The 26,371-nt window shown below is 36.7% G+C and overlaps 3 protein-coding genes across 8 annotated transcripts in view; 1 reads left to right on the top strand and 2 right to left on the bottom strand.

Moving 5' to 3' along the window:
* Positions 1 to 551, top strand: part of LOC136249363 (serine/arginine repetitive matrix protein 1-like) — a 107,135-nt gene extending 106,584 nt beyond the window's left edge. For all 4 annotated transcript variants that reach the window (XM_066041331.1, XM_066041328.1, XM_066041329.1 and 1 more), the window contains one exon: positions 224 to 551. In XM_066041331.1, coding sequence (XP_065897403.1) covers positions 224 to 310 — 87 coding nt within the window. In that variant the 3' untranslated portion in view covers positions 311 to 551. The remainder of the gene's footprint in view (positions 1 to 223) is intronic.
* Positions 552 to 7,330: 6,779 nt separating this feature from the next.
* Positions 7,331 to 11,262, bottom strand: LOC136249361 (uncharacterized). Of its 3 annotated transcripts, none has more exons than XM_066041325.1 (5): positions 11,181 to 11,262; positions 9,350 to 9,405; positions 9,127 to 9,293; positions 8,146 to 8,292; positions 7,331 to 7,594 (listed from the first exon to the last, which is right to left on the bottom strand). In XM_066041325.1, exons 2-5 carry the CDS (start codon positions 9,402 to 9,404, stop codon positions 7,439 to 7,441), a joined length of 525 nt encoding a protein of 174 aa, XP_065897397.1. In that variant the 5' UTR covers position 9,405; positions 11,181 to 11,262; the 3' UTR covers positions 7,331 to 7,438. The 3 variants fall into 3 exon arrangements, with proteins under 3 accessions (XP_065897397.1, XP_065897398.1, XP_065897399.1); XM_066041326.1 differs by having other exon boundaries at positions 11,167 to 11,245; XM_066041327.1 differs by lacking the exon at positions 8,146 to 8,292.
* A 3,516-nt stretch (positions 11,263 to 14,778) lies between these two features.
* On the bottom strand, positions 14,779 to 18,953 carry LOC136251737 (uncharacterized). Its single transcript, XM_066044161.1, has 5 exons — positions 18,844 to 18,953; positions 17,321 to 17,384; positions 17,068 to 17,267; positions 16,542 to 16,682; positions 14,779 to 15,090 (listed from the first exon to the last, which is right to left on the bottom strand). The coding sequence occupies exons 2-5, from the start codon at positions 17,382 to 17,384 to the stop codon at positions 14,959 to 14,961; spliced, it is 537 nt and encodes a 178-aa protein (XP_065900233.1). The 5' UTR covers positions 18,844 to 18,953; the 3' UTR covers positions 14,779 to 14,958.
* Positions 18,954 to 26,371: the final 7,418 nt, after the last annotated feature.

Raw genomic sequence — 26,371 nt, 5'->3', positions numbered from 1 at the left:
ACCAGTTTAGCTCAATTTTTAGTATGGAAGTGTCCTACCCCAGGAGAGTTTCGACTGAAAGTGGTCCATATTTGTCCAAGCATGACAAGAGTTACGAATGCATGGTAATCACATTTGTTGGTCCTATATATAAAATACACACTTGTCAGCCATGACCCTGCACCAGCTTGCCTTGGCTATACAATGCTACTGCAGTCTTGATTGATTGATTGTATATTTGCAGCGTTCTGAGTCAAGAACAGAAGATGAGATAGCTGAGAAAAGATTGTTTGAAAAGGCACTTCGCTCAATGAGGAAATCAAATAATTAACAACCTGTATTTGTATAATGACACTATATGTTTAGGTACAGATGATGGCACTTCATATGAAAGTTCATATAATAATGTAGTGTAGCTATATGTTGGTATGTTTATGTGTTGTTTTTACACACCAACTCTAACATAACCTTTGTTAAATTTCTTATGTGTAGTGTAATCTCACTTTGATAAATAGTTGTATTTGTCACCCTTATAAACTTTATATTTTAAAAAGAGCTGTGTTTGTATATGACATTTTCTTAAGTTTTATTTCCTGCCTGCCTGCCTGCCTGCCTGCCTGCCTGCCTGCCTGCCTGCCTGCCTGCCTGCCTGCCTGCCTGCCTGCCTGCCTGCCTGCCTGCCTGCCTGCCTGCCTGCCTGCCTGCCTGCCTGCCTGCCTGCCTGCCTGCCTGCCTGCCTGCCTGCCTGCCTGCCTGCCTGCCTGCCTGCCTGCCTGCCTGCCTGCCTGCCTGCCTGCCTGCCTGCCTGCCTGCCTGCCTGCCTGCCTGCCTGCCTGCCTGCCTGCCTGCCTGCCTGCCTGCCTGCCTGCCTGCCTGCCTGATACCTTCAGGCAAGTGTAAATTATAACAGCTAAGGCTATGGGCTTGATTTTGTCAATGTTTGATGTCGCTTCATCCTGAGATGTGCCTTTTGGCATACCGCAGTACGTACAATGCACGTATCATGGACTTACCTTTGTCCTCCTTTGTGTCCCGTTTCTTTTTACTGACAGCCCAAGGTGTCGATTTACAGTTAGTGTGATGCATGGCTTCCCTGCAGTGCATTTATAAATGGGAATCGTCTGTATTTTCCGTGGTAACTGGATTGATTGCAGAGGCAACTCTTAACACTGTTCTTCATTTGTAATGCTGTGTAACTGGCTGAACATAGCTGAAAGCAAAGCATAATGACCACTGCATTTTTTGAGGCAGATAGTTGGGGCGTGCTAATCATATTTTCGTGGTGACTGGATTGATTGCAGAGACACTTCTTCTGTTTTTTGTTTGTATCGCTGTGTAACGGGCTGAACAGAGTTGAAAGCAAAGTGTAATGGCCACTGCACTTTCGAAGCAATATTTGATCAAAGTGTCTATATCCACTGGTATACTGGTGTCAATTAGAGCCACCCACTAGCTATTGACACCAACATGGACTACAGAATTAAACACACTAGTTGAATGAAATAAGGTTTTGGTGAGTTTGAGGCAAGCTAGGGTTGGAGCAAGTGAAGCAAGCGTCCTGGCATGAAGCCGGACCAACCCTAGCCCGATGAGCATAGAGTCAGCCATATTAGATAGCTGGGGCATGTGTTCTGACGAAAACATAAATTCTGGTGCGATCCTTTCTTTTATGAGGTATGCGTGGTTCACCAGTCATGATAATACTATTTCAGTCATGTTCTTGTGTACAGACTGAAATAGGGATTAAATGGTCACTAGTATATCTGCAGGTGTAGGCGACCTCCCTTGTTTCCCTACTTTTTTCTATGATCCCTAATCGAACTTAAAATTCCTAACTTTTCTTAAGCTTGTAATTATTAGAGTCAACTTTCAATAGGAACAAAAATGCAAAAATCTTGTGCCTCGTGCTGGGCGGTATTGAAAAATAGCAAACGGTATACCTTCTACATGGTATTACTAAATATCACGGTATTACTAAATATCACGGTATTATTGGTAAAGCCATTGGTATTAAAGTAACTGCCATTTACCTCAACAAAACCACAGTAGCTCAGCAAACCTCAGGTACAAATTACCACATTTACATAGTTTGGTTAGTTGACTACATCAGTACCTACCTACAAACATAGTCACATGTCTGGTTACCTTCTTAAATATGGGATGAAACAGGCCCACAGGGAGGACATAGTGCCCAGATGGTATGAAGGTATTAAAAAAAAAACAGGCGGTATCAAAACCGGTATGACTTAAATATCACAGATTATTAACAATACCGGTATATCGTCCAGCTCTACTAGTAGAGCAGCATAGTGAAATATTATGCAAGAAAGTATGGAACTTTGCACATAGTACCTACCTACCATGAGGTTGCAATATGGAGCCATCGTAGATTTGACCTTTAGTGTACTCTACAGTTCATTTTATGCTCAATAATAGTGACCTTTGTCTATATATCACCCATACAATACTCAAGCTAGGTGCCAAATTGAAGATCTTTATCCAAGACACAAGTTGATACTTGATGCAAGTTCATAGATAATCCATTTCAAAGTTATGGTATTTTTACCAGCAGCAAATTCAACTGCTCACGCAATTACATCCTTTTCATCTACATTCTTTGTTTGCCATTCAATTAAAACAAAAAATTTGTTTATTAGCTAACTGTGAGCACGGCACGTTACACACATAAGCCAAAAAGTGTAGAGATATCCAGGGGTGAGGCATAAGGGGTTATGTACAATCATGTGAGATAATCAACAAGGCCATAATTATGTAGTTGTCAGAGGAGGTTGGACGCTCTTTAAGTGCTACTTAAGTATATTTGGTATTTCATGTAGTCGCAATTCAAAACTGAAAATGATGGGGATCATTAGATATTCAGAACGTGTTTCACATAAGCTTCAAGGCAATGTTGTTTTGTAAACAAGTGCTTGAATTCTGGGGGAAATTAATAAGTTGCAGTTTGGTGTACACAACTTCACCAGACTAGTTTGGCACGTACATGTTATTCTATTAACAGCACAATGATGATTCACTGTATTACACTGAGATCGGCTTATTGCCCTCCTCAAAATGATTTTTGTTTTAGTGGCGCTTAGAGCGTCCTCTGTGTAGTTGTTTTGTTGTCAGATTAAACTCAAAATTTGTGGTTGTTTATGGCTGTTATTTGATTCTGTATATATTTGATGCGTAAAGCTTTAAGGCTATACATGGTACTATCAGTCATGTTTGTGAGCTTTATACGCGTATAGTCAACTACTCTAAAGAAGATCCATCATTAAAGATCACTCCTGGACCCAATGGCATTGAATGTCAACTTTGAACTCAAACCATACTGCATCATCTATGCTGTGTCCTTTATGTTGAAAAATAAAGTGGCTCACAATGCTTATTCAATAAGGTTCAAAGCTATAAATTTACAAAAAAAAAAATTCCTTTAAATTAAGGGCATACCACAAGACCCCCTCCCAAGGTAAAGCATGCTCCACAATGACCACATGCTGAGCTTGCTTTGCACACTGTACTATAATTATAGTATAGATGCCCTAACTTAGGGGATCCTGGATCCGACCCTGCATGATGACAAATTAATTTTATGTTTCACAGGTATGTGGTTTTCAAAATTAAGCACGACCCTTTAAAATAAATGCTAAAGCCTTAGATTAGAGTTGAATACTGCACTCAATATTGTGTAAACAATCGTAAAGTATAGCAGCAAAGTGAAGGGAATTATAGCTCCCACTCTACTTCAGAAAGATTTTAACTCACAGTTAGAAATTGATTCCAGAAATTTTAATTTATTTTTTCATATGCCAGGTCACTACAAGAGAGTACATAACCTGTGAAACATGACATGACCTAATTTTCATCTAGATGCCTCATAGCTAGCATTAGAGCTCTGCAAGACATTACACTGTGTTACAAATGAACAACAATAGAGAAGTGTCTCTTTAGTCGAAATGTGGTGACTTATATAAGCATTAAAATATGACACTAAAATTAAGGATCCATCTTGTATACCTAAGTATTAAATACAAAATTAATTACAAATGAAGGAGCTATGTAGCTATATCCTCAGACTAAAAAGCTGCAAACTAGATCAGTTTTGCATTGTTATAATATTAGATACAATGCCTGGTCTACAACAATATTCTATTCCCATGAAAACCTCTCAGATCATTGCCTGTATTCTATTGTTGATAAAAACTGTTGAATGTTCTATTAGAGCATCTCTATGTTATAGTTAGACAGCACATTCCAGCCTCTTCGAGGTATAAATGCTGAGTAGGAGGTGTTAGAATGACGCAACATAGAAACCGAGGCGGAGCCGAGGTTTCTATTGCGTCATTCTAACACCTCCTACGAAGCATTTATACCTTGAAGAGGCTGGAGTGTGTGCTGTCTAACTGTTTTAGAAAATGGAACATCGCACCAGTGGAAAGGATGCTGTTGTAAGCCCGTCCTTGCTTCGTAGATTTCGCGACAATTTTAGAAAGGCCGATCAGTATCTCGCCAGTTGGAATGGAGTTTGAAGATTTTGTGGAGCCCACCCAGGTTGTGGAAAAGCCTCTGGAAGATACAACATTGAAGCCTAAAAGTGCCACACGTTATACTCGCTACGAACTCAACGAGATGGATGATGCTCTATTTATAGCTGCATCGTAAACGTTTGAACAGCAAGCTTTGTTTGCCGGCGATCCATTATCTGTGAGGGGTGACACTATGTACGGACTCAGTGACGATATTAGTGATGAGTTGCTTGTAAAAGCATCACAGGAATTTGAGATTAAGTTTGGGGAAGAACTACGACGCTCGAGTAATTGCAAGCTACAGCCTTTTGTTACAGTGTGCAATCAAACGGTGACGTCCGTCTTGACGACAGCCTCAACGACGACAGCAAGTGACACTCGATTTTGTTCACCCTTTTCATCATCTCAAATAGATCGAGTAAAAGAAGCTCGGATCTACTAGATCTTTTTGACTTTGTACCCTTGTTGTGTTTATTACAGTTTGGTAAAAACAGTTTCTGGTTAATAATGAATTCTTGTGTGCATAGCTAGTGATAACTAATTAACTAGCGTGTGGTTAGCCATGAGTCTCTTAATGAATAAGAGACTCATGTTGGAGTCTCTTCGTGATATAGAGACTGCTATTTTAATGGAACTTCAAAGCATTGCCAACATACCATTTTCTAATATTCTATCATCATTCCTAACTGTACTATGGAAAATATAGCTATCAATCTTGATCTTTTAGAAAACCTTTCAAGACCCCTCTTCCTTGAGGGATGAATGTAGTCATTTTACTGCTGTTACTCATTACTCTTGTGTTGTCAAGCGAAATGGTGTTAGGCTAGGCCATGCAACATAAATTTTTTTGCTTCCCATCACCCCCTTCCCCATCCACATACCACATGCAGCATTAATTTGGAATAATTATCTATGAATACATTATATTTTGTGTTAAATATATGGTCTAGTAGAGCAGTCAGCCACTCTAATGTACGTTGCACAGTTATCAACTACAGCAATCAAAAACTTTTTTATTTACTGAGAGGAATTTTAATAGATTCAATCTCATCTAAAAGTGCTATTTTGTTACTGAGAAACAAAAATCAAATACTTGGAAAATGCTTTGTTTTCACCTGTTACATGCACTAATGAAATGTTTACAATTCTTTAAGACATGTATTGTAGTTGTTCAAAACTAGTTAGCTAGTGGACAGTGTATTATCATTTTACACTAATTTGAAGGCTCACCAAAATAATGTAATTAATAACAATGCTATACCCCACCCTCACTACCTGAAGGTGACAGGACCTGGATCAAAGTCTAAATTTCAGAGCAGAGACTCTTGGAACCCTCTGTGGCTCTCCCTATATCCCTGTGCCATTATATTGGACTCCTCTATTCATGCAAAGTATGCATTATACATACAAAGTAACAAAAGGTACATAACTAGCTGCTGCTGTTATGTACCTTTTGTTACTTTGTATGTAGAAATGTTTAAATCACTATTAATATGTTTAAATCACTATTACTATTATGTTACTATTACTATTACTATTATTATTATTATAGCAAAATCACTATTACTATTACTATTACTATTATTATAGCAAAATCACTATTACTATTATTGCTATAATCACTATTACTAATATGTTTAAATCACTATTAATATGTTTAATATGTAGAAATGTTTAAATCACTATTAATACTCCCTATATCCCTGTGCCATTATATTGGACTCCTCTATTCATGCAAAGTATGCATTATACATACAAAGTAACAAAAGGTACATAACTAGCTGCTGCTGTTATGTACCTTTTGTTACTTTGTATGTAGAAATCACTAGGTAGAAATGTTTAAATCACTATTAATGTATTAATACTGAATATTTGTGGTAATAGTATGCCAGGCGAGCTGGGTATAGGCCATGACAATTTGAAAAGAATAGTAATGCATAACATGTAGCTGCTATACAATGCAAAAATTTGAGCATCCTAGTGGTTTGTATCCCACATTATGTAGTATCTATCATTTGTTAGGTACATGTATCTTATTATAGCCTTATTATTGTCTGATGATAGATATAGAGTTCACTTTTAAGGCAACTGAGTTGTCCTAGGTAAACAACAATAATAATAGTAGATGAGACTACATGTTCCTGGTATGATATCACTGTAACCAACACTTTTCACCCTGGACTTGGCCATGGGGATATACCACAATAATACATTGTGGCCTCCACTTTTCTCTTACATTGAAAATGCTCTCAAATATGTGAAATATAGCAACAGTACCTTAGGCATGTAGTTATACAACAACATTACATTACACTCTACTAAGAATTCGTAATGCCAGGTATGGGGGAGCGTAAAAATTTATAATTGCAGTCTGTTCATTCAATTGAAAATAAAATCTGCAATACCACAGAGTGTATTCTATAATTGTAAACATTAGGGCTGAAACAATCATGGTTTTTTTAGTATTCAAATACTCTCTAGAATTAACAATCATACTCACGAACACTAGTTGCATGTAGTCATACCCATTTGACATGTTTTGTACCAACCTTTAATAGTTTACAGCTTTTCAAGTAACAACAATGATACACACACTGTATTAAAGTACTGATGTTAGTGTCCCTGACAAAAAAATTATGCCAATCAAACTCTACAGCCTTCTTTGTGTCACTCCCTGGTGACAAATACATCATGTGAGCTGGGTCACATGATCTTAATGAGTACTCGAGTACCAACTTCACCATCCGAGTACCAATTCTTATTGAGTATTATAGTATTTGTTTCAGTCCTAGTAAGCATTATGTGATATATATAGCCTCCAAATTCAGTAAAGTTGACATGAAATAATTGCATTTTTATACTTAATTCATGGATTTATTTATCCATATATTTATATTAACTACATGCAGTTATTGGCACTGTACACATAGCTACAAGTGTGATGTTGTTGAGTTAAACTCGTTTTGTTGAGTTGTGATGTACCACACTGAAAAAGGAATTCCTACAATGACACTAAGGACAATCATTATAATGGCTAGAATCATGTAAAATCGAGGATCTTTGCCATCATTTGCAGCAACATAAGCCTAAAAAGTAAAGCAAGTGATAACAATTGATCATAAATGTTATTTAGCAATGCTAACTTCATTCTTTTGATATAGAAATAAATGATTTAAAAGAACGGGTACTATCTATAAGTGCTTGGAGACATTAGTTAATGGTTATGTAGAAGTTTATTCAATGTTTCGGGTAACATGCATGGTCATTTTTTGAGGAGGAATTGTGCAGTCATGATGATATTATGTAGTGCATGCTTTTTATATTGCATGGTGAACATGTAGCTCATTACATATTATCTTGTTAAATTTATGACATCAATTTACTTTCTTTACCAAAATATCCATACAATACAATGTGTCTACTATAGTACATCAATAAAGAGCCTGGTGGGGAGCCTGCATGCATAGTCCCTTGATCAATTTTGGGAAATTTTTAGGACCAGAAACACACAATTAACTTTGTGCTGCCTTAAAATACTATAATAGCTTGGGATCTATGATCTATATATGCATAATTCACAGATTACATATAGCTGTGTACATTATTCACATATTATAGTTACAGCATGTCCACTTACTGAGCCAGTTAGACAACAAGCAGCCATTGCAGTAGGCCAGAAAATACAGCATGCCAAGCAGGAACATGCCACAAGCAAGTATATTTTGACTTTATAATCATTAAGTTTATATGTGTTGTTCTGCTGTGTTGCATAGGATGCAACTGGCTGTACAAAGAGAAACAGGATCATTTATAGAAGAACACATTGAGTCCTATAGAAATAGGACATCATGTGCATAAGTATACATAATTATATTATAATCGTCTTTGAATAGTTAAATGTTCTGTCGTAAAACTAGTAACGCGTGCAGCTTTCAAGCTTTGCAACTTTAAAATCTAGTCAAGTATCAAAGCAAAATTATAATAATGAATGATTACACATGCAAAGGTTTATTCTGATGTAGCAGTGATAATATAATTTCCATTACAAAACAGTTATCCTATAGTGAAAGGGAGTGAATATATGCAATCAGTATTAAACAAAATCCTCACATTGTATACGAGCAATAAGAAATGTCAGAAGGTAAACAGTTCTGACTTCTGAATCTCATTGTTCTATATGTGGTAAAACAAAATGACTGTATATTAGAGCAATGAGCAATATGCTTATAAATATCTCATTGTGTTAATTATAAAATGCCATCAGGAAAAACTGTGTTATTCTGTATTAAAAGAAAAGGGCTTGTAAGTGAAGAAAGAAGTAAAATCCATACCAAAATATGTACAGCCATGCAGTCTGCAAAAAAACAAGCAGAATTAAAACTAGAGATGTAAAGGTGGTAGAAATCACATTGACTGCCATCTTTAATAATTGTTTATTTCACAACTTTTAGCTACACAAGCTTGGTTTTTTTTCAAGACTATACCTCATTTCACAACTTGGACATTTTGGACAGATACAAATTACATTGAGTATAAATGATACGTACAAAAACTTAATGCTGTTTAAAATGTATTCATGATACATTGTATCAAGCTGCAGTTATAACTACTAAGTTACCTGGGTTACCACTGCAGTTCTTTGATACTGACCACTCGGTGGGTAAAATTGATTAATGGTGTGTGGTGGAGGAACAGTGGTTATGTTGCTTGCAGTATCAATCACTGTTTGATGATTTGGTTTCGCTTTAACACTTCCAGGCGTCTTCTCAGCACCACCAGCACAAACTGCATTGACACCAAAGGAAATTAAAACAGCCATATCCATTTTGTGTGATGGTTACCTTGAAGACTGTCATAATCAGATAAGAGTAAAGCTTTCTCTTCAAACTCTGTCATCCTAGACACATACATAATATTATACATCATTTAATACAAATTTAAATACATTAGGCTATGTCACATAAACATTCTCACCCACATCACTACACTGTTAAATGAAGAGTAACCACAAGTCTTAAAGAGTTCCCATTATAGGGAAGATTTAACACCCCTGGAGAGTAACCATTACTCTAAAGGAGTAACACATGCTCTGAAGATGGTGTCACTTACTCTTCAGAGTAATGGCTATTCTCTTCAGAGTGTTGGTTACTCTCCAGGGGTGTTAAATCCTGGGAACTCTTTAGGGTGGTTGTTACTCTTCATTTTTAACAGTGTATTTCCTTATGTATCTCAACAATATTATTTTTCTGGTCCTTGTTTTTCAATCATTACATAGTTGTGCAAACAAAAATTTATTTTTGCTCATATAGACATATTATGTTTAAGCCTAATTCATTACTTCTTGAATTTCAAATTTTCAAGTGTAGTGCACTACTTAAAAAAAGAAGACTGGTAGCTATGCAACCGTCATGGAGCAGAAATATAATTGTGGCCCAATAGACAAATGAGTTATTTAAGGAGCATGCTATTAATTCCTATGGCTTTACATGCAAAATGATGATTTCTGCTTGCTTTCTACTCTTTTGCATCTGTTGTACTTAAAATTCAGGTAGAAGTACTGACTATTAGACTAAGTTTAGTGTTTTAAGCCAAAAAGTATGGGAGATTCTACAATTCTGATCTGGCCTCTCAGTTTTAAGTCTATGCTTTTTCAACTTTGTCATCAGTGCTACCAAAGTATAAACAAAAGCATAGTTGAAGTATATACTTGTTCAAATGAGCTATTAAATTTGGCAATTTTCTCTAATGAGGATTCCTGAAGCCGTAGTAGCCATACCTAAAATCCTTTTCCATACTCTTAAAGATAATGCTATTACAAACCATTGCAAGAGTTTTTGCAATTAGCTGTTGGAAAAGGATCAATTTTAGTGTAAAAGTTACAGTGTTTTGTAGCGTCACAATTAATTTTGTGCATGCGTTAGAGTATATATTTCATTCAGATTTGCACTAAACAGAACTTCAATGTCTAAACTACACAACATGTGCTATTGATAAGGTGGGAAGCAGTACTTATCTGTGTTAATTGGTGTAATAAAAAATATAACAGAAACCATAGAACCAGCATAGTTGCTTGCCCCATTTGAGATCCCAGAAAGGTATATATATATATATATATATATTATATTCAATTTGCAGGTATAAACCAATTCAACTGAACATGTACACAACATGAACATGTTGTGCTAATAATATATAATATAGCAGCACAATTATTATTAAAATGCTATACACACATAGCTATAGATTCATTTAGTCAATCTCCGATTTTGCTATGGCTACTTTTTGGTTTCTTGTTAATCAAATAGCAGTGTGGTGTGCACACTGAACTAGTGTGGTGTGCACACTGAACTGTCTACTATGGCTGAATTAATAAATGCCTCACATGGCTCACAATGCAACTTCCTCAGTCTGCTCTATATTGCTATATAGCTATAGTTAACAACTTAAAAAGTTGTTTAATGGCTACATTCAGGCACCAAATAGAGATTCCGTAAATTAATAGCAAAGATAATCTCATTGACAAGAGCAATAAATTGTAGCAGAAACTACATACTAATAAAAGTACACACACCAAAGTACATATTTTGCTGGGAGTTTGTAATAATATAGATTGTATGGCAAAGCCTCTACATAACATGTCAAGTTTGCATATACTTACTGTATATTACTTGCCTGCACAATAGTAAGATCAAATCTCCTCTACTCTGAAATGCTCACATTACAATCACCAATTGTATACCATTGAGTGTTTATGTACAATTATAATTATTTAAATCACAATGTTTTTAACTTGCATTGTGTGCAACAATATAATAATAATATAGGATCATTTCATTATTACTTTCATTTATTATTCAGTATTTGTATTGTAGCATGTGTTGATGTGACAACGTAGATATTACAAGGTCATCTTGTGAGGCTACATCGCGTCCTTGAATGACACAATTATGTTGTCCAATGATGCTGGCCAAGCTAAAATCTGCAGTATTGGATTATTAACTTATTAACTACCAAAAAAATAAAATTATGCACACAAAGTTAAGCCAAGCTAATGTTGACAATGACAACAACACCAAGCAATCAGTTGTGGAGGACAATTAATAATAAGATTAGTATGCTTGCACACGTAACACGTGGAAATTGTGTGAATCAGTGTTACCCTCCTCTCTAACTTCCCACTTTTACATTCGTTTGTAGGGGTGATTACAGTAGCAATGCTGCTTTAGGGGGAGTACAGCTACGTAGTTTGAAGTAAAGCACACTATATAGATGCATGCACGTGCCTTCTTCGTTTTATGCACAATGCTGTCAAATAATTATTTAACAGGCAGGATAGTTGCAAACTGCTGCAATATGCATGTGTATTGTTTAATACTGTTGATACGTTTAATTACTTACTTGCTGTTGTTACATTAAGATGATGTTGCTTACTTGCTGCTGTTACATTAAGATGATGTTGTTTACTTGCTGCTGTTACATTAAGATGATGTTGCTTACTTGCTGCTGTTACATTAAGATGATGTTGCTTACTTGCTGCTGTTACATTAAGATGATGTTGTTTACTTGCTGCTGTTACATTAAGATGATGTTGCTTACTTGCTGCTGTTACATTAAGATGATGTTGCTTACTTGCTGCTGTTACATTAAGATGATGTTGTTTACTTGCTGCTGTTACATTAAGATGATGTTGCTTACTTGCTGCTGTTACATTAAGATGATGTTGCTTACTTGCTGCTGTTACATTAAGATGATGTTGCTTACTTGCTGTTGTTACATTAAGATGATGTTGCTTACTTGCTGTTGTTACATTAAGATGATGTTGCTTACTTGCTGTTGTTACATTAAGATGATGTTGCTTACTTGCTGTTGTTACATTAAGATGATGTTGCTTACTTGCTGCTGTTACATTAAGATGATGTTGCTTACTTGCTGTTGTTACATTAAGATGATGTTGCTTACTTGCTGTTGTTACATTAAGATGATGTTGCTTACTTGCTGCTGTTACATTAAGATGATGTTGCTTACTTGCTGTTGTTACGATTGTGTATATTGCTGACATATAATATTACTTTTGTGCTGTTGTTTGTACTACTTTCATACATCGATACCTCTATGTACATTGCTTACATGCTGCTGATAGCTAAATGATGTTATTTATTTCTGCCTATCAAAAATTTCATTGCTGTTCTTCAAATGGAGAGGTGACATGAAGTTCTTTCACGAGTCAATGTCAGTTCTCCATTGTGAGTGGTATAACATATTATTACTTTTCTAGCAAGGGTCGCCTCTCGATCAGATAGGAGTGTTGAATTACTGCTTTGAATGGGCACATTTGTGACTCTATTTTGGAAAACCATACATTTGGGCACATTGGCCTGGCCAATTTTCTGTAAGTTAATTGATGTCCCATGCATTGTGAAACTACTACATGGTCTGATATAATTGAGTATATCTCTTAGAATAAAGAAGGTGTAAAATTTCACAGCAAGAAGGCTTAATAGTTGCTTTATCAGAGCAAAAAATTAATTTAAAAAATCACTGAAATTTTCAATTGAGCATTCCCACAAATTTTGCATGTGCCCAAATGTATGGTTTTCCAAAATAGGGTCACATTTTCAGATCTTCAGCATAATGCTTATCCAGACTAATGGTGTGTCTCTCAAACTGGACATTGCTTTTCATGAGCAAGTGTCGGCTCCAGACATGTGTATAGAGGGTATGTTAGTATGCAGTTATGTTCGTGTCATAAGCTGGCCACACCACTCTGAAGCAGAGCAAAAAAAGCGGATAAAAAAGACATGAAGCATCTCGAGAGAAATTGCTCTGAAGCATCTCCCAGCTGAAATTTCTCTGAAGCAGTTCCGAAGTATCTGAAGGAAATGTGATAGTGCTAGCTGGGTCTAAATTAGGATGGTTGTCACATCTTCAGAAACCCACGGAATAATTATTTAATACGTCAAGTATCTGTCTATCTACAAGGCCTTATTTTCATTGTATTTCATTGAAAATAAGGTCCTGTACCTCAAATTAGGACAAGTTAGTTTTTAAACACAATGGGGCAGCCGGGACCAGGTACATTTTCCAAACTAACACTACTAACACCAGTTTGTGGGAGGTGAAGAGCTACTAGCATTGTAGAATCCAGGTAGCAGTGGTACATGTTGAAGGTTAGTCAAGTGGTTAACATAGTTAATCGGATGGCTGCAGGTTCAAGGCTGCCCAGGTCCAGTCATGCTCCTTTTCCATCTTTTCAAACACAAATAACTTTAAACAGGCTGTAGGACCAAGTGTTCTACAGACCTTCAGCACTTGTGTTGTAAAGCCTTAATAAAAAAGTTTTACAAAATAATAATAATTCTGAAGCAGTCTAAGCCTTTGAAAAAAATTTACAATTGTACCTCCTATCAAACCAAATAATGAGCACTGACATACTACTAATGACCCTTGCATACTATTACGTATTTTCAATGTGAAGTTATATGCTGCTACACACCTGTATTTTTGAGCTTCAGTTTAATCCTTTAATTGGAAGTTTGCACACAAATGTGCAGCATAATGGGATCAGCAAAAAACATAGTAGCACATATAGAGTAGCATTATTGTCAGTTCATAAGGATCATACAACTGTATATTCATAATATTTAATCCAGCAAGTTAGTGAAATTAAATGAAAGAAAATAGCAATATAACAACATAATTATAGTAAGTTATAATTAGTGTATAAATATAACAAATGAAATGCATGGGTTATGCAATGAAATCATTAATAATAATAGATGCAGTGTTTAAGTTTATAAAAGTTTTTCTGTTGTAAGCTTCCATTCAGCTTTACAGAGATAAATTCTGTGAATTATATAAACAGGCTACGTGTATAAGAGTTCATAATATTGTAGTCTTGTTTAATGTTAATGGTAATGAAATGAATTTAAAATTCTAAATTGTTTCATGCATGATATTAAGACTGATTTTCCAAAATCAGGTCACCTATACACCATAGAACTGATGTTTTCATATGTGACTGGATTTGCGAAAAGGAACCTTTTTCACGCACAAAATTTGACCCATTTTTTGAACTTTGAAGCATCATAACTTTTTGATCATGGCATATAATCGCCTGAACGTTTTATGATTATAGCTACAGTATCTGACTACATTTTGATGCTAAGAGCCCACTAATCAGTAAAAGGAGTCATTGGTATGTAAAATTGCGGAAAAGGTACCTTTCCATAAATCCAGTCACATATATACTGGGCCAACAGTTCTCCTTAGTACTAGTTGACACACATCAGGATATTACAGACGTACACCACTGTTACACAACAAGATGACAAAACTAATGTACATACATGTGCATAATGACAATGGTAACGATAAAGTTGACAGAGACAAATGATGTTGCATAGTTCTATATATAGTCAGTGTACAGGTGATGATAAGTTGAAGGAGCTCTTTACGCAGCATACTTATGCAGGATATAAATCAGAGTATAAAGAATCCCTAACACAATGCTGAGAAAAATTGTTGTAGATGCCATTATCATTACAGGACGAGGATTTTTATGATGAGCTGCCCTATCATAAGCCTGCCAACAATAAAACATATGTCAAACGGAATATTATACACACTTATGGTGTATTTTATGCAGAGCATTTTTTTTCCATTTTGTCTATTAAAATATCTTTCAAGAACACATGATTACTGCATAGTTAGCTACTACATTAATATTGTATTATGATAAGTCTTTACATTAACGGCTGCAATATGTGCATGATCATGAATGAACAATAAGAACTTTCAAATGCTGGCAATTATTACAGAGTTCACAGCAATAGGAAAATACTATAATATTATTGCTAGCAAGTCACTACAACAGGGACGGATTCAGGGTTTGGCAGGGAGGGGGGGGGGGGGGGGGGTGCACCAAGGTAGTAGCCAAATGGAGCAGGGGGTCTGGAGGGCACACCCCCAGAAGCTAAAGCTATTTCAGAGCTAAAAATTTTGATGTGGAGTGGTTTTATACACAAATATTTAAATCATACTGCTTTCTAAGTGGACTACATTGATCAAGAATAAGTGACAGACATGAGTAGTTGAGCTAGCTATAGCTAATAGTTATGGACCTTAAGAATGGCATACACAAGACCAGGTGCATTTCATTTGCAAAATATCCTTAGCTGGCTAAGTGTGCCCATGCATGGGATAGTGCTGCAGATGCTAGTTCTTCATATTATACTCAGCAACTATGAAGGTAGCACTATGTGTGGTGACTGTTCTATTAGAGTATTTGACTGACTGCTCTAGTCACAGTGTTTATTCTAGGATTTCTCCTTTGGGGGTGAATCAGGAATTTTGGGTGACCAGATGAAAGTCTATGATTGATAACCTACAAGTTTACAACTATGTAAAACAGTTAAATAGCTCCAAACTACTTAGCTGTATCATGAGTGTTGATTTTTGTGATTCAGATCCTATGATTGGTAGGGCTTGATGCATGAGTGTAGAAATGATGATACAATATCTAGGACAACCATGTGCACCTCATGTGAATTATTAATATTAGTAGTGTACTGTGTATGTTGAATCACAATTTCTACAAGACATTGTATTGACCATAATTGATACCACGATTATAGTAATAGGCAAACAAGGAATTTTGTAAAATCAGGCTTTCTTGAATTCATTCTAGTGGTATTTTGCTGGCTGTAAACATGCCATTTTGAAAGTAAACTGACTTAGTAATTTTGAGAGCTAAACATGCTATTTATAGAAAACAACTAAGAAACTGGGTAAATTTAGGCTCTCAGATATGGAATAGCCATCGCTTTATGTATGAATTTGTTTGATAGTTGTGTATGTACCTTTGGAGATTTAAACTTGAGAGCATGCATTGTAAGGAATTTCTAACCTGGGAAAATGTTACACACTGAGAATGTAATCTGAAGGCACTTTTGATAGTTTTGTGTGCTATTTTAAAACAAGTTTAACTTAAGTATAGTATAATGTAGTAGTATCTAAAATGCTATATTCACTTACCCAACCAGTTAAGAAACAAGCAACAATAGCCAGTGGCAAGCAAAAACAGCATGCAATGCAAGAACATATAAACAGCAACCATAGTGTATCTTCATAGTCATCCAGGTTATACCATTTCGTCTGCTGTGTCACTCTACCTGGCTATAGAAATAGACATTATCATGTATGTACATTAATAAACAAGTATTTTGTGAACTATGTGCAAATGTTTTGCACAAAATAATAATACATTCTATAACATAATCTTTTTTTACATAGTCAGATATTATCTTCTGATATATGGGACAAGATAAAGCCTAACTCTTAGAACTTCTCTTTGTGGCACATATTATATGTGCATGTCAGCTAAAGACAGTAGGTAGCGCAATAGATGTGCATGTGTGCATGTATTTGTGAGTGTATGTGTACACATGTGTGTGTGTACATACAAGTGTGTGTGTGTGTGTGTGTGTGTGTGTGTGTGTGTGTGTGTGTGTGTGTGTGTGTGTGTGTGTATGTGTGTGTTACTACCTACCAAATCATTTACCTGCATCACTACTACTCTATCACTCTTAATGCCATCATTCGCAGAATGTGGCACTACTAGGGGATGGAGCTCGTTATTCTCATGAAATATTGATGGAGAAACAGTATTTGTAGTATCAACTGCTACTTGATGACTTGGCAGTGCTTTGACCTTATCGACAGTTGCAGATTTAGAGGCATAATTAGCAGGGTCAGTCGTACCTGTAGGAATTATGCATACAAGATTTAAGTGCAAATTCTATACTTGTTCATACTTTGATCATAGCCAGAACGAGATAGGAGTGGAGCCATTTTATAATCCACATCTTCAAACTCCATCTAGATGTAGTAATAAAATATTGTAAGACTTTGCCAACTTGCATGTATGCACCAGCTATATCATGTACATGCATGCATATTCTGAACAAAGCACATGCATGCATATTCTGAACAAAGCACATGCATGTAATTTGTACAAAGTACAACAAAGCCCTTCTCTTCCTGCACAGGTTCAGTATTATGTATTATAATTATTAATGAACTTTCCATCATTTGGACCTTAAACACCCTACTTAATATACAGAATGATAAAACTCTACAATAATTAACCCTCTCATTTGGGAAAGTGACGACAAACGAGCCAGAGACAGTTAAAGGGACAATCTCTTTTGTTACTGTAAACTGTTTGATCTGCAAGGACACGGTGGGGTGAAAACAGCACCCTATGAATAGCTCACTACAGTAGGAAAGCTTTGCTCTTGAATTGGAGAATACCTTTATTAAAATGTTGCAGGTGGTGATAGGTCTCACTGGCTGTTCTATATTGGAGTACTTCTACGTATCATGGTTACACTGTTTTGTGTGTGTGTGTGTTTTCTTAAAAGTAAGCCCTAGTAGCCTATGCCTCTCTATGGCTGGATTCTATATAGCTACCTGACAACAAAATATTACATTTATACATACAGGGTCTGCTAGCATTTTTGGTACATGGTATCTGTAATATATATAACTGCTCTTACTTAACTCTTGTTGACATCACAGATTTCTAACCACAAACTTGTCAAATTTTATAGCTAATTGTCATATATTTTGGCATTATTCTTTACCTGATACCTATGAATAGCTATATAATTATTTTGTCACTATTATTCCCGAAATCTGTAACATTGCATGTTGTAAGTGCTATACTGTTTACATAGCGAATAATAACAGTATCAGTGATATTTTCACTTTGATTCTCCATTACAATACATTTAGTATTCATTAAAGATTATGCCACTATTGTAAAATTTCAAGAGTATGTGTTTGACTTCGGTGTCACGGTGATAGCTACAGTATATGTCTTTCAGTGAAGTATGCAATTACCAAAATGACAGTACTTAGAGGTTTCTTTTTAAGTTGGCAGATCACAAATTAAAGTGCAGCTTGTTAAACAGCTACTGTTACTGCGACATAGTTACCAGTGGCTGGTCTGCAATATGATAAAAATAAACTTGACTATATACAGTGGTTAAGCAAGACTTATTGTAGCTACACTGATGTACTATTTTATTATTATTATTATTTGCTGTGTCCGGCCTTTTTGTTAGTTTTCCGTGGTACAGTATAGCTAATATGAAATGGCATCACGGTATGGTGGGGTCACTGTGGTGTGGTCAGTCACATTTAGCTTCCTTACTTGTTTAACAAAATAGCTACTCATGCAACAACTTCCTGACGATATAGCCACTGAGCTGGCCTGTGTAGCCGCGGCTATATACGTACATGTACATAGCTACTGACAGTAAGCAAGCCTCACCCTTTAACCGAGTCGCCTGTATGGCAGCCAGTATAGTATCGGAAATACAAACCAGTACTACTGCAACTCAACGACGGTGAACACTAACTATTATCACGTGTACGTGAAACACGTGACTATACAGGGCGGGTGGCAAGTTAATGCGTCAGACGGTAAACCTTTGGGGTCTGAAGTTGATTGATGAATCTTCCACTGTCATATAGCATTTCCTCCAAGCTAGTAAGAGACTTCAGACACCAAGTTCCGCACTGAGGCACCAGGGGCGTAGCTAGCCAGAAGGCGATGGAGGGGCAGGCATGCCCCCACGAAACACTCAAAATCATTCATGATTGCAAAAAAGGCTAATGACCCAATGGTGGGCTAGCCAACATACGGTGTTGTATTATTACAGCTTAAATAACTAGCTATACGTAACTATTTCAGTACTGATTGCTTCCAATCGGGGTAGCTATATTCGTCGAGCATCATCGCACGTGCCACAACTGTACTCCAACAAATTCATCCACAGTCCCGTATAGAGCTAATACTTTAGTGCAAATACAGGTTACTTTACGTTAGCCACAGTCTGTGCTGCAGTCCTAGCACACTGCTGACAGGATGACGTATTCACTCACTTCACTCGGCGAAATTCAAATGCCATGTATTGCACGAAATCCCACCTGTCTTGCTAGCAGAACTTGTAAGCTTGACTGATCCACCTGACTGACTGACTGACAAAGTAAAAACAGACTGCACTTCCGTACATACAAACGTCCAGTGTGATCGACTCGATAAAATAAACTTGGTACATTTATTTAGCTAACACTTTATCATCTCGTAGGCAGTAGGTTCGTAGCGTCATTTGGTCTCCTTTGTCACTTGTGAGTTGTGACTCCTGCCGCGGAGAAGAGGATCACTCTTTTTAGATTCAAAAATGTTCTATCACGCGAGTAATCTAGGCTAAATATAGAAGTAGAGTAAAGTATCAATTATCGGACAATATGATGTTCGGACAGCTGCCACTCACTTCCTGGAAATCCTGCAGCTTAGGTTATTGTACCGAAAGGTAGGCTACAATAAGCAATAATTATCCTCCAACAATCAGCTTTGCATGATTAAAAGCTTAAGAGTTACAGCCAATAGTATACTTAGTCCGATAAAATCTATGCTCGGATAAAACTATCAGTTGTCGGACTTTGATTTTCACTACCAGTAAATAATGTCCAATTTATTTCAAATTTGTATGCAATATACCTGTACTCATTAGCTATTAATGGCCAAAAAATGATTTCGCTATTTTTAGCATAGAGGGAGTACGAGCCTCCCAATTTTTAGCGGTATTGTCGGACGCCCTCCGCTTTAATTTATCCATGCCCACCAACAGAGTTTGTATGCTTTTGCAACAAATGCACCAGTGCTAAACCACAGAAGAAGGTAAATAAATATCTCTCAAGAGTAGAGGTGTGCTTTAAAGTTGATATTCAGGATATTTCCATTGGAACGCAGTATTTTTAGCTCCTAAATGAAGGAGATGCGCGCAAGGTGGAAAAATGAAGTTATGCAAAACCACCTTTTTACCACCTACATATGCTAGTCTTGGTGTCCTATCACAAATACTGTCACGGAAATTGAAAGGCTTTTCTTTCTCTACCTTATATGGGTGAAACAAAAGGGACGAAAATGTTGCTTTGTGCATCCATAGAAGGTAGAAAATGGAACATCTTTTCATTTCTAGGTGGTATTCGCGATTGAGGCACCAAGACTAACAAATGTGGTTGGTCAGAAAGTTGTGCCTCGTAATTTCATTTTTCCACCTAGCGTGCATCTCCTTCATTTAGGAGCCAAAAATACTGCGTTCCAATAGAAATATCCTGAGCATCAACTTTAAAACACACCTCTACTCTTGAAAGATATTTATTTACTTTCTTCTGTGGTTTAGCACTGGTGCATTTGTTGCAAAAAGCATGAACTCTGTTGGTGGGCATGGCTAAATTAAAGCGGAGGGCGTCCGACAATACCGCTAAAAATTGGGAGGCTCGTACTCCCTCTATGCTAAAGATAGCGAAATCATTTTTTGGCCATTAATAGCTAATGAGTACAGGTATATTGCATACAAATTTGAAATAAATTGGACATTGTTTACTGGTAGTAAAAATCAAAGCCCGACTACTGATAGTTTTATCCGAGCATAGATTTTATCGGACTAAGCATACCATTGGCTGTAACTCTTAAGCTTTTAATCATACAAAGCTGATTATTGGAGGATAATTATTGCTTGGTGTAGCCTACCTTTTGGTACAATAACCAAAGCTGCAGGATTCCCAGGAAGTGAATGGCAGCTGTCCGAACATCATATTGTCCGAAAATTGATACTTTACTCTATGTCTCTAATATTTTCGTTTGATGGATCCACGAGCGAGTTGAATGTTGTGTGTGTGCATTCACTAGCAACCCCTGGTGATACCGCATAGTAGTGTACATAATTTACAGTCATTTGCGTGTCAGTTTAATACTGGTAAACTTGTGACGAAGGTTTAAAAAAAAATCATTTAGTGATGGGGGGGCAAATGCCCCCCCTTAGCTACGCCTCTGTGAGGCACTTGCCCGTAGACTGCACGAAACTGTTAGTGGATCAAGCCACCCGCGAGTTTTAGTATCAAGTTTCTGACTCTCTGTTACACAGTAACCTTCTTTGCAGGTCCCTAGCTAGTGACTAATAAAATTAAAAGGCATCGTCTTTAAATGTGTGTCAGTTAGCTAGCTACGTGCACTGTTGCAATTATAGATAGCTACAACTGCTCCACAAAATTCTTCACCAAGAGAATATCCTTTATATTATTGGTCCCTTAATTCATACTTAATTTCATAGGCGGTGGAAAGGGGGGGGGGGGGGGGATGATATCACGCGAATTATCCTTTTTGGAGTGGGGTTGAAAACCGTGATCAAGATCGAGATACTCTAATAGAGCAGTCACTCTAATAAAGCAGTCACATGCAGTATTAGAGCAGTGTGTAGTGAGCTATGTAATGATTTTTATGTAGTTTATCAGTATAAATTCGTAGCTGGTGAGGTGGGCATGCAGCTATATTGTCAGCTGGTTGTGACCTCTTTTTTTTTTTTTGGTCTCTTGCACCTTACCAAACTAGAGACAATGTAGTGCCTCAGTTCATTTCCGCCCCTGCATGGTCAGCCCCTTTCATATCAACTACTTCCTCCGTCACTGCTTAATTTATACTATCAACCTGTACACAGGGGCGTAGCCAGGGGGGGTTCAAAGGGTTCGGACGAACCCCCTTTTCAGAGTTAAGTTTTTTAAATCGTGATACTGGTTAACTAGAACTGAATTAACTTACACAAATCCACTGAAATGGGTAGCTACAGGTCTTCAGGCAGAGGAATTCAAGTACCTCTACTCGCTATTGCGAATGAATTTATAAGAATACACATGTTTACATGTGCACACCTACGAAATTCTATACTTAGGGCAGAACCCCCCTTTTGGAAATCCTGCCTACGCCCCTGGTACAGACAATATCATTCCTTGCATTTTATTCTGCATACCAACACCATCAACAACATCATATCAACAAAGAATAGAATGAGTTAGTTATCTGTATTTAGGTATAACTTATCTGTATTTATTATCTGTATTCACAGTATATATATGCATGAATGCATGTATAATAATAATATAGCTGCTATCTCTAGATCTCTGTTTCTGCATGATGTAGGTTAATAAATGGTCAAGATCCATTGAAATATTCATGATTACTTTATTATCTATCTACTTAGTTATGCAGTATGTCTTACTAAATTTTAACTTACTAAATTTTAACCATCTTAGTTCCAAGATCTCAGTTTTGACAGGGAGATAGACCCATAGCCAGCACTAGGCTGTACTTATTGACAATTGTATAATATTAAGGTAGCTGCTCTGAATCAATACGCAAAATTTACACATACATAAGCGTTAACATCAGATTGAATGTGTGCATACATTACGATAGCTATGATAACTATAGTGGTTTTCATTTATTTTTGAGGATTCACAAGTTGACTTTATGAATTGGATTTTCACTGATGACTGTAAAATTGCACCTTATTATATTATGTGTAATATAGCTATGTAGCTGTGGTATAGTGTTCTTAATGCTCATAACAAAGAAAACATTAAAACTGCAACAATTAATATGAACAGCTTAAGCTTTATATGCATTCTCTTGCTCTGTATATTATAAACATGTATATACACTGGTAACTATCAGCTGGGTAGTTCAGTTTCATGATCATAGCTATTTGCTTTCTGGATCAGACTTGTTGGCTTGATGAGACAAGTGATCATGAGTTTTCATAACCACACTGTAAAAGCAATTCCCACAGCCATGCCAAAAACGATTACTATAACAGCCACTAATATGGGTCTTTATTGTGAGCTGCCCTGTCATGAGCCTGTACAACACAACAAGAAATGTATTGTGTAATAAATGTCTATAAACTTTCAATTAACCTTTTCGTTATAGCATTTAAATTACTCAACTCACTTATTTCTGCTACATCATATACATATTAATACACTTGATAGTGTGTTGTGTGGCCAAGAAAGCTGATGTACCACACCACGGGTTATGCTGGACTGAAGAAGCAAGTTTTTCATCGAGAATAGCTCCATGGTCCCTCCTCAAAAGCACACGATTTTTGGATTATAGCTGCCGGCTACCTTCAGCATCTGACATTCCAAAATTCAGCACAATCACTTTATGTATTTGTGAAATGTAATCTTTCAAGTTAAGCTTTTTCCCTTCATTTTCTCCTAGGGCTTAATTTTTCTTCTTTATGCACTATTTAAAACCAGTATAAAATGTAGATGCACAACTTGATTACTGTAAAATGTGACATACATTAAAAATGCATTAAGGTGAATTTGCACATCAAGTCTGGTGTAAATCTGGTAAACATTCTTCGAGTTAGATTTTTGCCATGCATGCAGGGTAAACCGTCAAAAAGGTTCTTTTAAAATAAAAAAAAGCTACACAATACTCTTGACAATACTAAAAGTTCATAATTGTGACCGGATCTACGATAAGGGGTCTTATAGCCTTTCAAATTGCATGTACTTGGCAATCCATAACTTGACTTGTGAGTATGGTACCAGCCTGAAATGTGGTCACGTTACACTCCTAATTAAAATAGCACTATTCCTGAAAGCAATGTTAAGACAATAGGTTAAACACATGATGAGTTATGAATCATCAACTTGGGAATTTGGAAAGGCTATAAGGCTCCTTTTCACAGATCTGGTCATAATTACTGATGAAAAATCTATGCCTGTTCTATTAGAAGCCCCCAAATGCATGCTCTATTAGGGTATTCCAACAGTAAATACACATGGTCAAAGAATGCAACACTTGCAGTGTTGGGAGTAACGCGCTACTTATGTAACGCATTACGTAATATTATTACTTTTGTGGTAACTAAGTAATATAATGAAATAGCCTTAAGCTGTCACGTGTGAAACTACCGCCTTATCACGTGACATGATTACGTTGTTGGGAAATGTGCAAATGTTGGTTATAAGTAAGAAGCTGGTGAATAAGCTTCATTCAGCAGGCCTCATTACTTCATTGTGGTTAGGCGTTACTCAGTGGATTACTAACGAGATTAGTAACTTCGTTACTTGTAGTAATAATATTACGTAATATTAGATTCGTTACAGTAACTATATTACTTAGGTAACGCGTTACACTTGTAAGTAAAGTAACTTGAGTTATATTACCTGTTTTTGTAGTGTGTGGACACAAAGTAATATAATATGTAATATTATTACAGTTACTTTATTTTATGGGTAATATGTAACTGTAACTAAATAGTTCAGTTGCAAGTAATATGTAATATGTAACTAGTTACTTTTAAAAAGTAACTTGCCCAACACTGAACACTTGTAATATCTTGTCTTCCATTAATCATCATTATACATGTACGTATACGTAGATAGAAGAAATTTGCAAAACAAACTACAAAAACAGTTTATGGCTGGGTTTTGGATATTCAAAATACACTGAATATATGTGAGGGGGCATAGGAAAAGGGACTTATAGAGACTTTTCAACTTTTGAGTAATAGTCAGTATATTTCCGTTTATTGTTAGGTAATTATAGTAAATTACATACATTGGGAAATCACACTTGTATTTAAATTCTTCATAACTATGTGAAACAATTGAGTGTTGACTTGAAATATGAATAGCTGGTGAGTTGTAGAATTCTTTGATTAGCATAACTCAAATTTCATGTTAACCACTATAGGTCCCTTTTCCTATGCCCCCTCACATATATATATAGTATATAGCTATAACGTATTACAAAAATAAAAGCAATATTCTACAATCATTATTGTGCCTGTAGTTAAGAGAAATTTAGACAAGTCTCAAAGCCAGTTTATAGCTGGCTTTGGGGCATTAAATACAAAAAGATGGGAAATCCATGCAAAACAGTAAAGTTTTACCAACAATATAGGATCAGTGACCGGTAGAAACTGATAATTAGCTGCTTTAACCATAATCAGAAATCTGTTGTAACGGGCTGTGGCCAGCAGATTTTTAGCCTATTCGACTTCAAATTCAGCAACTGCAATGCTACTGGAGGGCTGGTGTCAAAGGCTCCAGCATGTATGTACTTAGAGTAGGTTATTTGTGACCAGATTTCACAGAACCGATCCAAATCGCACATCAGGCAAAATCAAACTAACACCACCAGTGGATAGCTACACTATCGTACTACAAGTTTTGACCCTCAGCACTACTCAAACTACACGAGGCTGGTTTTTACACACGTCTTTTCTGGGTGGTGTGGAGTGCTCAAATGGCGGTTTCAGGCCTTGTGTAGGACCTGGCTTGGCAAGAGTCAGTGGTTTACTGGTGGACAGCCTTATAATGTTGGCCAGACGTGTTCTCTGCTGATTTTGCTACATATCAGCCACTAAGGAGCCAGCACAGCCCTGTAATCTGGTGTCTGGACTCCAATCGTGGTCTGCCTCCATTTTGAGGTCTATCTTTTGCCCTCCCCGCCACCCCCCAACCTCCACCCCCCAACCTCCACCCCCCAACCTCCACCCCCCAACCTCCACCCCCCAACCTCCACCCCCCAACCTCCACCCCTTTGTGAGCACTCGTGATACTACTTCGCTCGTCCAACTGCTCAGATTTTCTATCTTATTTGGCGGGAAACTGTACAAGCAGCTACAAGTACTGGAAGTGGCTTGAAAGGTAACAGATTGATGCATCTTTTGTGTAAATTTCATACGCGTGCTTGCTATCCTTGGAGAGTTATGCTGGCTTCAATTCTTTAAAACCGTTTATCTCGGAACTTCTAATGTGCGATTTGGATCGTTTTTCCAAAATCCAGTCACATTTATTTATAACCGCAAAGCCAGCAGTTCATAAACAGTGCTGGTTGGAGCCCTAGCCCATTTGTTTGATTAGCAGCCATGAGTTGAGGTAAGTGTACAACCTCACATCATTGGCTTTATAGGTGTATATACTTTTAGTGGAGT

Source organism: Dysidea avara, chromosome 3 (assembly GCF_963678975.1).
Source record: "Dysidea avara chromosome 3, odDysAvar1.4, whole genome shotgun sequence".
In the NCBI taxonomy this organism is placed as follows: domain Eukaryota; kingdom Metazoa; phylum Porifera; class Demospongiae; order Dictyoceratida; family Dysideidae; genus Dysidea; species Dysidea avara.
Note: the sequence above shows the minus strand (reverse complement) of the source record. Positions and strands in the feature narration are given on the sequence as shown.